Source organism: Trypanosoma brucei, chromosome 1, assembly GCF_000210295.1.
Source record: "Trypanosoma brucei gambiense DAL972 chromosome 1, complete sequence".
Lineage (NCBI taxonomy): Eukaryota > Euglenozoa > Kinetoplastea > Trypanosomatida > Trypanosomatidae > Trypanosoma > Trypanosoma brucei.
In genome coordinates, this window is record NC_026734.1 from 111,118 (window position 1) to 124,847 (window position 13,730).

At 49.1% G+C, this 13,730-nt stretch overlaps 7 protein-coding genes across 7 annotated transcripts; all 7 read left to right on the forward strand.

Moving 5' to 3' along the window:
* Nucleotides 1–748: 748 nt before the first annotated feature.
* TbgDal_I480 (methyltranferase, putative) lies at nt 749–1,858 on the forward strand (the record flags this gene model as incomplete). Its single annotated transcript, XM_011772994.1, has 1 exon — nt 749–1,858. The coding sequence occupies one exon, from the start codon at nt 749–751 to the stop codon at nt 1,856–1,858; it is 1,110 nt and encodes a 369-aa protein (XP_011771296.1).
* Nucleotides 1,859–2,265: 407 nt separating this feature from the next.
* Nucleotides 2,266–4,119, forward strand: TbgDal_I490 (glycerol-3-phosphate dehydrogenase (FAD-dependent), putative; the record flags this gene model as incomplete). The annotated part of the gene is made up of 1 exon (XM_011772995.1): nt 2,266–4,119. One exon carries the CDS (start codon nt 2,266–2,268, stop codon nt 4,117–4,119), a length of 1,854 nt encoding a protein of 617 aa, XP_011771297.1.
* A 356-nt stretch (nt 4,120–4,475) lies between these two features.
* Nucleotides 4,476–5,549, forward strand: TbgDal_I500 (hypothetical protein, conserved; the record flags this gene model as incomplete). Its single annotated transcript, XM_011772996.1, has 1 exon — nt 4,476–5,549. The coding sequence occupies one exon, from the start codon at nt 4,476–4,478 to the stop codon at nt 5,547–5,549; it is 1,074 nt and encodes a 357-aa protein (XP_011771298.1).
* Nucleotides 5,550–6,116: 567 nt separating this feature from the next.
* TbgDal_I510 (zeta tubulin) lies at nt 6,117–7,559 on the forward strand (the record flags this gene model as incomplete). Its single annotated transcript, XM_011772997.1, has 1 exon — nt 6,117–7,559. The coding sequence occupies one exon, from the start codon at nt 6,117–6,119 to the stop codon at nt 7,557–7,559; it is 1,443 nt and encodes a 480-aa protein (XP_011771299.1).
* Nucleotides 7,560–7,940: 381 nt separating this feature from the next.
* Nucleotides 7,941–9,530, forward strand: TbgDal_I520 (hypothetical protein, conserved; the record flags this gene model as incomplete). The annotated part of the gene is made up of 1 exon (XM_011772998.1): nt 7,941–9,530. One exon carries the CDS (start codon nt 7,941–7,943, stop codon nt 9,528–9,530), a length of 1,590 nt encoding a protein of 529 aa, XP_011771300.1.
* A 139-nt stretch (nt 9,531–9,669) lies between these two features.
* TbgDal_I530 (hypothetical protein, conserved) lies at nt 9,670–10,155 on the forward strand (the record flags this gene model as incomplete). The annotated part of the gene is made up of 1 exon (XM_011772999.1): nt 9,670–10,155. The coding sequence occupies one exon, from the start codon at nt 9,670–9,672 to the stop codon at nt 10,153–10,155; it is 486 nt and encodes a 161-aa protein (XP_011771301.1).
* Nucleotides 10,156–11,478: 1,323 nt separating this feature from the next.
* Nucleotides 11,479–12,768, forward strand: TbgDal_I540 (hypothetical protein, conserved; the record flags this gene model as incomplete). Its single annotated transcript, XM_011773000.1, has 1 exon — nt 11,479–12,768. One exon carries the CDS (start codon nt 11,479–11,481, stop codon nt 12,766–12,768), a length of 1,290 nt encoding a protein of 429 aa, XP_011771302.1.
* Nucleotides 12,769–13,730: the final 962 nt, after the last annotated feature.

Genomic DNA, 13,730 nt, shown 5'->3' on the forward strand with positions numbered 1-13,730 from the left:
TGAATAAGGTCTTCGATTCAATGTGTAGCCGTTCCCGCATGTGTCGGCACATGATTGCTCCGGAGTGTGCTGTGGTGAAGGCGGGTCTTCGGCACCTTTTTTTGCTGCTGTTTTTCGGGTCCCCGAATCTGTGGACTATTCTCGTCCGCTATTGCACGTGGGTTCCATGGATTAGTACCAAGTGTTGGTTGGGGTATTGCAATTGTGAGGACTTTTCAAGGGAATATGTGTTTGAGGATTACTGCTGTTGGTGTGTGTGTATGTGTATGTTAGTGTGGCGATGCTCTGTTCTTAAAGTCGTCTCTTGACGGGGCGTTAGTGATACAGGATGGGCGGTGCTCACAGACATCTTAAAGAGGCTTTTGCATAGCGAAAATGTGCTTAGTGATGCATACACGCACACTTTTGTGACTGCTGATCTGCCGATGCGCGCAGTTCCGTAACTTGTACCATTGTCGAGGGGTGAAATTCCCAGGATATCCGAAAAAAGCCGGCTACAATTTTTTCTGCTCCTTCCCCTCCAATTCCTCCTATAGCACCCATATATATATATATATATTCCTATTCAGTTAACCATTAACGTTCTTGTTGGCGACTGTGCCAGCACAATCATCAGTCAAAAGTGGGTTGAGTGTCTATCACTGAGATTATTTTTCCTTTTCCCTTTTTTCAAGTTTCCGGTAGTTTGTGTGCCTACCCGAACGTGGCTCTAGGACGAAAGTAAATACTTCTGGGCAGTCCACTTTTTATGTCTCGGGGTGGAATATTTGGTGACCCTCGCAAAAAGGGTCGTACCGCGACGGACAAATATTCCAAGAAAGAGCCTCCACAGAGCAAAAACCGCAAAGAGACGAGTTCTGCAGCCAAGGTGTCAAAGAAAGCAGGAGCGCTGTATGGCCCTGTTGTTGTACACAGTTCTGGGTGTGCCAGTCGTGATTCTGCCAATGATCGTAGGGGCATTCCATTTAAAAACAAGCACGAAGAACGCGAGTACAAGAAGGCGAAACACATTCCAAAGTATGCACCAAATCCAACGGGAGGGAAAGGAGAAAACGGGGAACCAACTCCGCGCCCAAGCGGTGCCAGTAGTGCCTCGCAGCGTCGTGCTATTCGCCGCGTGAGGGATGATGATAGCGTTTTGGAACACTTCCGCACAAAACTTTCAGCGAGTACCTTTCGTCTGTTAAATGAGCAAATATATAACTCGCCTATTTCTTGTGTTGCAGAGCTGTTGCGTGATCCATCCACGTATGCTGATTACCATAATGGCTATCGCCAACAGATTCAACAGTGGCCCATCAAACCATACGATGTTATCTTGCAAGCCCTGCTTGAGGATCGTCGGGGGCGTTTTGTAGCTAATAAAGCCAAGAGCATGCCTGGGTACATTCCTTCCAGTTGGGTTATTGCAGACATGGGCTGTGGGGATGCGCAGGTAGCACAAGCACTTTGTCCAAAAGGTTACACAGTTCACTCATTTGATTTACATGCAATGAACGAACATGTAACTGTTGCTAACATCGCTCACGTCCCTCTAGAGAAAAAGTCCGTCGACATCTGCATTTTTTCTCTTAGCCTCATGTCGACTGACTACATTAAATGCCTGTACGAGGCATTTCGCATCCTCAAACCGAAGCGACTGCTGAAGATCGTCGAAGTTCGCTCGCGTGTTCCGCACCCTCGGCGTTTTGCAGAGCTTGTTGAAGGTATTGGTTTCACTTTGGATTATCACGATACTGTTGGGGATTATTTTGTAGCGTACGACTTCATTAAGTTAGATGGACAGGAGTCGGCTAATCAACACCCAAAGTATGACCCGCAAGAGGTGCTTGTCCCGTCACTGTACAAAAAGCGGTGATAGGCACCGGTTCGTTCGTGACAACTGCGGTTTTTGCCGTGCGGAAACAAATTAAGCGGAAGATAAATAAGTATAGTACAGTGCGGGGGCAGCCAAAGAAAGCGTTTAAAAATCACTACACTGGTGATTCGGAAGGGTTGGAGACGTATATATATATATATGTGTGTGTGTGTCTGTATAAGTACCTCTTTTCCTCACCCTGCTTCTCTGAGTCCTACTTGCCCCCTATTTTTAAGTGTAAAAATGTTGTGCTCTCACGCGTGTAAGATTCAACAAAGAAGGAAGTCTGTTTGTGACTCTAGTCCAGTTTTTTCTCTAACCTGCTTTGTGCGGTCTTTTTCATTCCTTTCTGTAGGTATAACTCACCTGACGAAAAAAAGGAGAAGGTGGGGAGGTGGGTACTACCAATGGGTCGCTATACGCGCCGGTTCACGTTTCGCGTGGGTGTTGGAGCAGCCGCCTTCGCTTGTGCCTGGGCGGTATGTCACCGCTGGAATCTGCGACGCAGCGGTGTCATTTCCTTTCCTGAAGAAGTTGTTCACTTTCAGCCTCTTCCCCGGGACTTGAAGCTGCGGCAAATGAAGGAAAGCAGCAGTTTTGAAAATCCTTTTGATGCTCTTATTATTGGTGGAGGCGTTACGGGGTTATATACTGCAGTAGATGCAGCGAAACGTGGCTTGCGCGTTGCTGTTGTCGGTGCGGGTGATTTTGCCTCCGGTTACTCTGGGACATCTCCTCCGCTCCTTCCTGGTGCGTTTCCATACGTCCAGCGAGCACTGCGACAACGAGACGCGAAGTGGCTACGCCGTGCTGCTGAAGCCTGGGAAGCCCGTACAATTTGGTCGAATGTAGCACCAAGTATCGTTAACAATAATGTACGCACACTGGTTCCCTCTGCGCACGCGATGGAGTTTATGGAACTAGCCGCAACGGCAGTGGTTGCCACACTCCTGAGCCCGTTCTTTGGCCCGTGGAGGTCGTGCTCATTTGTGAGGGGAAAACATCTCCTTGAAGAGTTTCCCGGCGCTGAAGATAAGGCAGTGGGGGCCATCATCGTGCGCGACGCGACAGTTGACGGCGCGGCGGCCGCTATAGCACTGGCACGAACGGCTGACGCCTTGGGAGCTGTAACGCTGAATTACGCCCAGGTTGAGAGGATTACCGGGATTGACAATGAGTCAACTTCGTCTGGTAGGGCAAACTTTGTTGTCACCATCAGTGATGTGAATGCATGTTGTGGATTGGGAGATGTCGCTACCTCTAAAGTGGAGATGTACACTCGTTCTATCGTTAATTGTGCTGGAGCTTTGGTGGACGAAGTGAAACAACTCTTCCCCGGCAATTCATCAGATGACGTGCCGACAGCAGTAGAGCGGCATCAGCTCAGCTCGTATCTAGTGATGCCAGCTACCGCATTGTTTACTGGTGAGCGTATTACGGGTTGGGCTGGTTCTGCTAGGGCGTTAATGGCTTCGTCAACGTCATACGCTTTCTCCTCGGTTATGATTGTTCCATGGTTCGATGAATGTGTGTTATTGGGGCCAAGTGTAACCCCCTTTTCTCACTCTCCCACCAGGGCTGCCGCTGCTGCCACAATTTCAGGAGCGGTACCAATGCACTCTCTTCAAGCATCAGGCGGACACGCCAGTGGCGCGGACGACAGTACATGTGAACGAATTTGTGCCGCATTGAAGGCCTCTGGTGTTGAAGTCGACAAGGGACGCATATTGTCATGCATTTCCACGGTTGTGCCTGTTCTTCGTGATCCCTCGTCCGTTCCTTGGCTGTCAAACGTTCTTTCAGAGGGTTACCACATTGCCGCAGGAGGAGAGAATCGGCACCGTGTGCACATATATGGTGGATCTCTGGGGTTAGCACGGCTCATTGCGGAGAAGGCTGTGGACAAGCTACTTAACAACGGTATAACCTTCAATGTGGAAGAGGTGAAGCGGCTTCGACCGTGTGAGACAAAATGGTTGCCACTTGTTTTTGGAAGTGCCGGTGCAGGAATGGACTATTATGATTCTTTGTCACCACTGGAGCGCGTGCGTACTTTGGTGCGTGAGCAGTACGCAGTGCGACTAGTGGACGTGGTCTCACGTCGGACTCGTATCGCATACAGTAGCCCAGCTGAGGCGCTTGCTGCGCTTCCAGCGCTTGCAGAACTTATGCGTGTTGAACTTGGATGGAGTTCGCGGAGGGCGAAATGGGAGTTGGAGGAAGCACGGTCGTTTATCCTCGCCGCCACGGCTCTCACATGAAGGTATGTTGTTGTTGAAGAGGCCGGTAGTGAATGTGTCGACCCTTTCAAAGTCCTTACACTCTTCTGCACCTTTACGCAAGTTGTACATTTATGGACACGTCACAGGAAGTGTGTTTTCCAGTGTTGCGTATCGGTGGGTCGTCCGTCACAATGTTTGTTCTTTCTTTCTTCTGTGCCTTCCCCCTCTCCCCATCCCCCGCACCAGAGCCGCAAGTGCATAAAGCACGCTCACACACAGCGGATGCTGCCAGTTTAATTTTTTTTCCCCCGTTCCCTCCCTCTCCCCTCTGTTATTTGTAGGCGGCCGTTGTTTATCGCCTTCGTATAACCACCGCTTAGTACGCGCCTTGGAGCATGGCGACTATTTACCACGAGGGCTTCAAAGTGCGGTATGTGACTCGCGGCATCGGTTCATGGGTGCTTTATTTCTTAAGCCTTGCCGCTCTGTTTATTCTACCTTTTGTTATCGCTACTTCTATGGGGGGCATTTGGCTAACCAACAGCCACTTTACGCAGCATCCCAGGTTGAAGTTCAGCGGCAGGTGTCTCCTTCGTTATACGACTGTGCGCGGGAAGGAGAAGTTGTGGACGTGTTCTGACGCCTTCAACGAAAAGTTGTTATATGGCCATGCGGAGTTGGACACGTTGCCATTCTTCACCATCTACGAGGAGGATCGGGACAGTGATGGCAGTGTAGATTGTGTAACCATAGTTCTTGGCCTTCCTGTGAATAGTCTAGGAAGCAGAGTGGAAAATAGCTTTCCACCACCCGATGAGATGGACGCGATCGAACGCGTGGAGTTTATTCCTGAATTCATCTACGAAATCATACATCCATCTATTCATTTGAATATGACAGCTGCCCCCCTTATTGTTTTCCAACGTCCCGGGGGAGGGCACGCATCGGCATCCGGGACGGGAGGAGCGCATACGGGTGGTCCTGTGTGTGCGTCCACATCGGGGGATATTTTATTTCACACAACAGAACCTCTGTATTCGTGGTCCAACGTGCATTATGCTCACACATACGCGGACAGTCCCCTCGACGCCGTGGAGAGCATAGATGATGTACTTAATGTACCCCGTTTCGCTCAGAAATACGCATCCCGGAATCAATCCCTTTTGTTCAGACGTTACGCAGAATCCGCCGGTGGTGCCTCACTACTGCCTGACATAACATACGATCGAGTATTAGGCGAAGATATGGATACTGTGGGCGATTTCACATGGAAGCTCACGCTACGTGTTCAGGATGCCAACGTGCCGTACGTGTCATCTATACCGGAATTAATAAAGTGGGCGTGGATTCAATATTTTACCATTGCTTACGTTATACAATGGGTGCTATGGAAATTACGTGGCATGCTGTTGAAATCAGGAATGATTGGTTCAACTGCAATATTTCACCGTGGTTATGCACCGCGCTAGGGTTCTTAGTGTTGTTGTCTGTGAATTGTGGGTCGGCGGCCGCGTACCGAACGGCGAGTCCGTATAGCGTGTAGAACTCCACACATTTTTTTCATACATATCATGACTTCCTGTCACAGACGTACATAATAACGGGAAACTGCGTATCGCTCGTAAGGAGGCTAACATCCCTCCTTCATATGTAATACGTACCGGTAAATGCACTCTTTATGTGCCAAGTTATCTTCGTGCGGTCGAAGCTCAAACTGTTTCTTTGTGGCTGTTACTATTAGTTTGTTTTTGTGCTTCTCATGTCGTGGGATCCGTGACCGCTTTTTCTTTCTTTTTTTAGCTACTTGCATGTTGTCCTTCAACCTCTATCCTCTTTTTTTCCTCATGCACCTCTTGCTCTTTTTGCTTTGGACCACGCTTTACTTCCTAAGGTGCGGCTTTTTTTTTTTGTGCGTTGTCGCACCCGTGCCGTTTCTGAAGGAGTCGCACAACGTCAATCACTTGGGTAGTGTGTTGCCCCGTGGTCCCAATTCAACTGGTAGAAGTGCGGAACTCACAGATTATTTTTGTTGTTAGATGGCAATTGTTGTCGTGCAGGTGGGCCAATGCGGTAATCAACTGGGTGAGGAACTATGGCGACAGCTTTCGATTGCCACTGATAAAGGTGCCGTGCGTTCACCTTTCTTTACCAGTAATCGGAAGGCTCGTTGCGTTATGGTTGACTCTGAACCTAAGGTGGTGCAGACCGTCTACAACCGTTATGCCGATATTATGCGGGCTGAAAACGTTGTCTGCGGTCACTCTGGTCGCGGGAATCACTGGGCGTTAGGTTATTACGGTCTCAATAATCCAAAAAGTAGTCGGTGTGCTGAGAAAGCCGCCGCATCCCGTCCATTTCAGGTCACGAAGGATCAGCGGCGGGGTGACAACTTTGTTGTACGCGACGCTCTTCGCGCCATCTATGCCGAAACACGTCGCACAGATGACACGGAGGAGTTTGAGGCAATTTTGGTATTACACAGTTTAGCTGGTGGTACAGGCAGCGGTATGGCTTCGCTACTGTTAGAGAAGATACGGTACTACTTCATTGAACCGACTGAAGACGAACTTGCAAATGCGGACGAGAAAGCGGAGGCGGACATGATGTGGAACGACGGACTGGATGGTATGCTGATGCACAAACGGCGAGCCCTATTTCTTATCAGCATTGCAGTCGCACCACAATCCATTGGGGAAATATCCACCCAAAGTTTGAATGCAGCACTTACTCTGCATGCCTTGCGGATCGTAGATGCTGTGCTGCTGTTACGCAACGACGACTGCCTGAGGGCGCGGGATGATCGAGCTGCTGGTCCGCGTGGGGCCGGAGGGAAGGAGACCATTTCCTCTTCTTCTTCCCTTTCCCTCCTTAAACCTTGTGCAACCTTCACCGAGGTGAACGAAGTTTTCGTGACGTTGTTGATGCCCGTGCTCTTGTACGGTGTGGGGGAGAGTCCTATTTGTAATCTTGTGCTATCGTGCTCCCCGAGTCATAGAAAAATGAACAACATCTTGACGATTGTGCCTACACCGCAGCGTCACTACCTGCGGTTCAAGGAGTCCTCCATTCTCTCACGTTTCTACTGCATCACTGGTGCGAAGTCACACTTGCCATCCGTGTGTCCAACAGTTCCTGTGGAGTTGTTGCACACCTCGAGGTCTCTTCAGTCGACGGATCCTGTGCATTCTAGGGAGGAGGTAAAGATACCGAAACCGCTGTATCTGAGCTTTGTTCAACCTGGGTCAAAGAAGCGTTCTCCGGCGGCTACACTTCTGACTGAAATTGAGGGTGTCCTCGTTATGAACCAGGCGCGTGAACTAAATGCACAGTTGCTGTTCCCTCTCTTGCGAACAGCAGCAGTGAAGGTAAAGGCAGGTGCTTTCATGTCCACATTTCTGGATTCCGGAGTGGCGGCAGAGCGCATTCAGTTGGCGATCAAGAGTGTTGCTCTTAAGCTTGCTGATGCGGAGGAGGATTGATTTTCGGTGTTTCCCCTTCTTCCCAACCAGTTTCCAATGAGACGGTTGTCTCCACGGAGGGCGTGATACATTGCTTTCCTTTTGGTTGCAGTGCGGAAGGGGGAGTATATATATTTTTTATGTTCGTCGGATTCCCAGCTCCAATTTGTCTTGTTTGTGAATTCTTTGTCAAGTGGCGCAGCGGCGAGTGGATGGACAATGAATCTGTCATTGCCATGATCAGAGTATTTATTCCATTGTCACGCGTAACGTCAGCGTGCGTCTACATTCGCCACCGCATACTCGTCACATTCCATATCTGTCTGTTTGTTTATTTTTTAATTTTGGTATCCCTTATGTGTTTTCCCCTTTACTCTCGACTTACCTGTGTTAGCATGCGACATGAGGCCACTGGGGTGTAGTTTTGGTCGCAGGTACCGCGTGACGAGCGCGGCATTTGGCGTTTCCCAGTTTCCTTCTAGCAGTAGCACCTTCTCAGCATCGTGCCGGTGGGTGGTGATACCACCAGTGGAACCCATAACTAGAGCATCCGCGTCCTCTTCCTCTTCCTCCTCGCGCAAAGGTGAGTGCCGCACATCGTACCGTTTCGCAGTTAAGGATGAAGAGCGAGGGCTATACGATCATGGCGTTACACCCGATGCTCGAACTCTTGCTGCGGAGGCTGAAGCGCAATATCGTGCCAGCTCCGAGTTCCTTCACGCACCTGCCGGTGGTTTACCCGCCCCGGAACTACACATGGAGGTGGACGGCACATCGGTTTCCTGCATTGCAGCACCATTTGGAGAAGAGTACGTTCCATCAAGTAAGGAACGCTTTGCACACCGTGGACACGTGGGGGACCTGAGCAGGCAACGTACTTCGGACCGAAAGTACCTTTTGGATGCCCGGTCGCACCTGAATATCCGTAAGGAGCGGCAACTAAGTGAATTACTGTCCGCCCCCATGCCACTTTTGCAGAAATCAAATGAAATCCAGCAGATGCTTCTGTCGGATTTCTACCCTCAAAATCTTGTTGTGTCATCTCGCAACGTAGAGGCCGTCATTGCCCTATGGGCGCAGTGTAGCCTTGAACAGTGCATCGCTGGGCTCAACAGTCAACGACCAGAGAATCTTTTAGCCCCGTCAGCTGACACAACTTGTCATGAAGTGGACGCAGTGGATAGTGTGCCGTTTCTCAACCATATGAAGCGATTGTATTTTCATTCCAGACAAACCCACGTGGCACCAACTCCCCTTGTTCTGGAGTATGTGATGACAGCATTAGGCAACGTGACCACTGCAGACAGTCGCGTTTTTCACCTAGCCAACCGGCTCCTGTTGGATGCGGACAAGTACGTTATATTACCGACGCGTACCACCTACGCCGCGTTCTTCACTATATGCTCGCTCCATAACGCAATGCCGTTTGCGCTTTCCCGCTTCAAAGATGCGGTTGTTAATCTCCACGTAGCTGTTGACTCTACTATGGCGTCGGCAATACTTGAGGGGTTGGTACAAAATGGCTTGGTGGAGGAAGCAGTGCTCTTATTAGCTCGGCTTCAACACGTTCCGATGGACGTACAACTGTTAAACACGGCACTCGAAGTGCTTTTGCTGTCAAAACAGCCACAATCCTGCTTTTCTGCGTTTGAAGCTGTTAGACACTCTGGGGTAGAGCCCACAGCAGACACTTATACTCTGCTTTTGCTAGCGTGCGAGCGCTCCGGCCTCTGGGGGAATACAACCGCAATTCTTGCTGACATGCAAATGCGTCGCGTAAAGGGGGATGGGAGGACACTGAACCTGCTACTCAAGGGCCTTCTCACCGAACGCCTCCATGGTTATTCGAGGCAGTTATATGAGACGATGGTAAACAAAAATGTGGAGGTATGGCCAGCGTTGGAGTCTCACATGAAGTCACGAACAGCTGGGGGCGAACAATTAAAACGTGGTTCAACTATTAAAACCTCGAAGTCAAGTCAGCCGTCGTAGCGTCATGGTTACGTTGTGGAATTGTCTACGTTGGTTAGTGTACGTGTGTCTGTGTTTGTGTTAGTGACATGCAAAGGGATGTAGTTCCCTCATCCAACCGTCATGCTGGTGAAACTGAGCGGTTGTTTGGGTTTGTTAAATGAGACAGTTAATCTCCTTAAAGTACTGTTGCGTTGCTGATTCCATCTATCGTGTGTGTGTTGTTTCCTTGTGTTTTAGTCCATCTCCTAATTTTCATTGTTCTCCCCTGTTCCCCCCGTTTTTTCTCCTTCTTGCTACCAAATACCGTGTGCGCGTTTGCTCCCAACATGGCTTTCATTTTTGGGTTGTCTTCAACCGAAGGAGGACTAGTATATTCGACCCTCAAGCGCGCAGCATGCTTTCGTATACAGTGAAGGAGGAAGTAAAGGATGAAAAGCTCCCCGGAGCTAACAACTTCGCTGACGTCGGAGGATCATTGGAGGATGAGGAACCCATGACGCTGTACACGTGCGCGAATTGCACGCGCGTTGTAGCATTATGCCCGTCCTCCCAACTCATGTGTACGCATTGCGTTCATCGTACGGGTTCCTCTACAGTGTTCTACAAGGTTCGCCAGCAACCCACAACATATGACACTGTTTGATAACACAAAGCCATTTAGGAGATGGTGCCCTTCCGGTTGATGCCTACATTGCCTCGGTTGTGGCGGCTCCCTGTTGTGCGAGTACGGAAGAGGTGACTGAATTGATTCTCTTTCGCGCACTCCTCCGCGACGAACGCCGTCAGTTGCACACATACACACACACATACACAATTCTCTATGCCAAATTTCTGTCTGTGTGTACTGATTCTTTTGTTGAATATGTCAGTAAATTTTTACTATTTTGTTTCTTTCTCAGCCACGTTTATGTCCGTGCCCCTTTATTTTATTTATTTTGTACTCCATGCATTCCAGCGTTTGCCCTCACAATAGTTTCACCGTTGCAACTATGATGAACAGGCCGCCGCCCCAGCAGGCGATGCGGTCAGCAGCAACCAAAGATGTTGTGCCCCAACCCCAGTGCGTCTGCGCAAGTTGCTTCTCACCGCTTCCGTTACCTCGTCCCGACGCAACAGGAACACCGTTTCAATGCCCCCAATGTCGAATGGCTGGTATAGATATGAAAGTGCTTTACACCCGTCGTGCGTTCCCAACAGAGCATAGTACAAACTGAAGGGCGGGTGTTAAGCCCCATTCTGGGATGTTATTTTTTCTTGTACCACATTTACGGTAAGGGTGCAAGAGTGGGAGCTGACAGAGGGCAGTGGATTACGGTTCGAGGGAGGGGAAAGTATATGAAAGTTGGGTGTGCTCTCGCTTTTGTAGGCATGTATGTTTTACTCATACTGGAAACGTATCCGTCCCCGAGCTATTCTTTTTTGGCTTCCGCATCTTTAGCAACCCGTGTGCTCAAGGAGGGCGATGAGAGGTGCTCATATCTTCAACAGTTTTACCTTGTGTCCGTGGTGGCTTGTCGTGCCAAATTCATTTTCTTGAATTCCTTATCTGGAGCGCTCAGCAGCCCGTCTGTATGTGATCTGGACACACTCCTGTTTATTCTTGTGTTATCGTGTGAAGTCAGAGATAGATTGCAAAGCACTACAGCCTGTTAAGCGACAAAACGGGGTGTGTTACCGGTTTCTTCTTCTTACTACTAAAATATATTTTTCCTTTTTAAAAATTTCAAGTATTAACCGAAAGTCAGTTGGGTGTGGACCGTTAGGGTGTGCCTCTGTAAATTTGTTTATAGTTCAGCGGAGGAGGTCTCTCCACGCACAAACCAGTGCGTGTTTAGGAGGTGGTGGTGGGAGGTTGAGGGATTTTTGTGTGTTGCCACTACGCAAACACAAGCGGCCAAATAAGGCGTAAATTCGGTTGCCGTCCTCGTTAGCGTACGTCTTGTGTTGACATTGAGGTCGCAGCACCATGTTCGTGCGGTCTTTCTGTTTCCTGCGTAAATATGGCAGCAAGTCAAAGACACCGGACCTCAAGACAAGTTTCACCAAAACCACTAACTTCCGAAAGGCGGAGAAAATTAGTATCACCACAACAGATGGGGAAATAGTAAAGGGCCGCGGTAAGATACGGCGGCGCACCCACAGCGCACTAAAAGAAGCCATTGGGGCCATGGAGCACCCCGCGATTTGGCTCTGGTACCCGTGGCGTATGAATCCTGAACCCCCGACACCGCACATGCCCCAACGCCGTGCCCTGAAAAACGTTCATGGCGCGGTATTTAACGATCTAACACCCGTACAGAAGAAACGGCAGGAGCAGATGTTGTATGGCGTTAACATACCGGAGACGCGACAAATGAAGTTTGAGGAGCAACATCCGCTGCTTGCTGGAGCGCTGCGGAAGCTTGAGGGTCAGCCGAAGGGTTTCCCGTTTTGGTACAGAAAGTATCCGACACGTCGTCACGCCTACGAGTACCGTTTTAGCATTCCTGTGGAGATGTTAGACGGGTACAACGATGACGTAAAAAAGGCTCTCTCAAAAGGTATGATGTCGATTCAGGAAAAACAGTTCGCTCAAGAAGCCATGTACATGGAGCGTTACGCCGAACACGACTTCGATACCACAAGCCCGGCGGTGCTAGCGGTTAAACGCGCGCTTAAGTGCCGTGTGCTACGAAACCACCTTCTGACCAATCCGCACAATAACATTATCAAGACAGTGTTGGCGAACACGGAGCGGAAACTTAACCACGCCCTGCGCAGACTGCGTAAGGTAGATTTTAAGAAGTACTGGGAAATCATTCGTGACCACGATGTGCAGGATATACTTCAGCCTCCCAACCTCGTCACATACCGTCAGGGATCGTACTGGAAATATGACTGGAATGCAGGCTTGGCAATATCAACAAATCTTGCGGATGTGATGGATCCTCGTGGTTTAAATGGTTGCGTTGAAACGGGCCGATCCCGCTCGGAGGTCGCGCGTGATCTCGGCCTCTCGTATACTCGGCCTCTGCATGAGAATGAGAAGAAACAGTTGTCTCACCAAGCCGTCTACTATGAGCGGCTGGCTAAATTTAAAATGGAGCAACCCGAAGCGGCACGGGCGATGGAGCGTGAGCGGTTCGTGCGGAAATTCTCCGGCATGTTTGTGAAGATGGACATTCGTTCGGGAGCACCAGACTTCCCAAGCACATATCGTAGGTTACTTGGAACAAAGGTGGTGCGATGGGCGTCTAAGCGACACGGCCCCAATTAGTCGCACACACACGCATACGTTTCGGCTTAAGTGTTGGATAAGGCATTTTAACTCAATCATGTTTGTTCGCCTTCTATTGGTGGTGCGTGGACATGCGTTTGTCATAGACCAACACAGTGGTTTTGGCTGAGGCATATTGTTTTCTCCGTCTTGAACCTTTGTCTGCTTGGGCTTGAGTTCTAATCACTTCGCTTTTTTTTTTTACATTTATAATTTTCTAGCGTTTCTCTTTTAAAATATGAGACTTCTTTGTTACCACTCTTTGTGCAGCATCGATGGTTCCTAAACAAACAACAACGTTACGGGTACGACATAGCAGTTTTTTTTCTTTATTGATGATCATCTTATCGCTAATGGTGGTGAAAACAAAAAGGAATGCGAAGGTTTAGATTAGCTCTACCGTGTTTGATGCATATGCGGCAGTAAATGGCGTGGTCGTGGAAGTGGATATATATTTGAGGCTGCGATTTCGTTTTGCAACGATGGCAACATTAATTGGGTATATTTGATGAGGTGAGCCAAACTGCCCGCGCAACCGTCATTTTGCCGTAATGCTGTGAAAGTTGTGCGTTTTCATTGGTTGTTTTACCCATTGTGTGTAATACGGAGGAAAGGGAAATTGAGTAGGTGGTTGTGCAGTGGTAATATTGAGTGTATGTTATTTGATGTTGACTGTGATCGTCGTGGGCATACGTCGGATGCTAAGTTGCGTTTATTCACCTGCTGAAATCCCATAATTCCAGCTGACAGGCTCTGTTGAAACATATTAATAATGCTTGCTTATCTTCCACTCTTATACTGTCTTTTTTTTTTTACATTTTGTGCTGTACTTCATTTGTTGGTGAAATTTACCGTCTATATTTTCAAAAAAAAGAAGGGGAGAAAAGGGGAGATCATTGGGTCGCTGGTTTATTACTGTCTGCGACCATTTCGCACATCCGTATCCACGGTATTGTCAACCC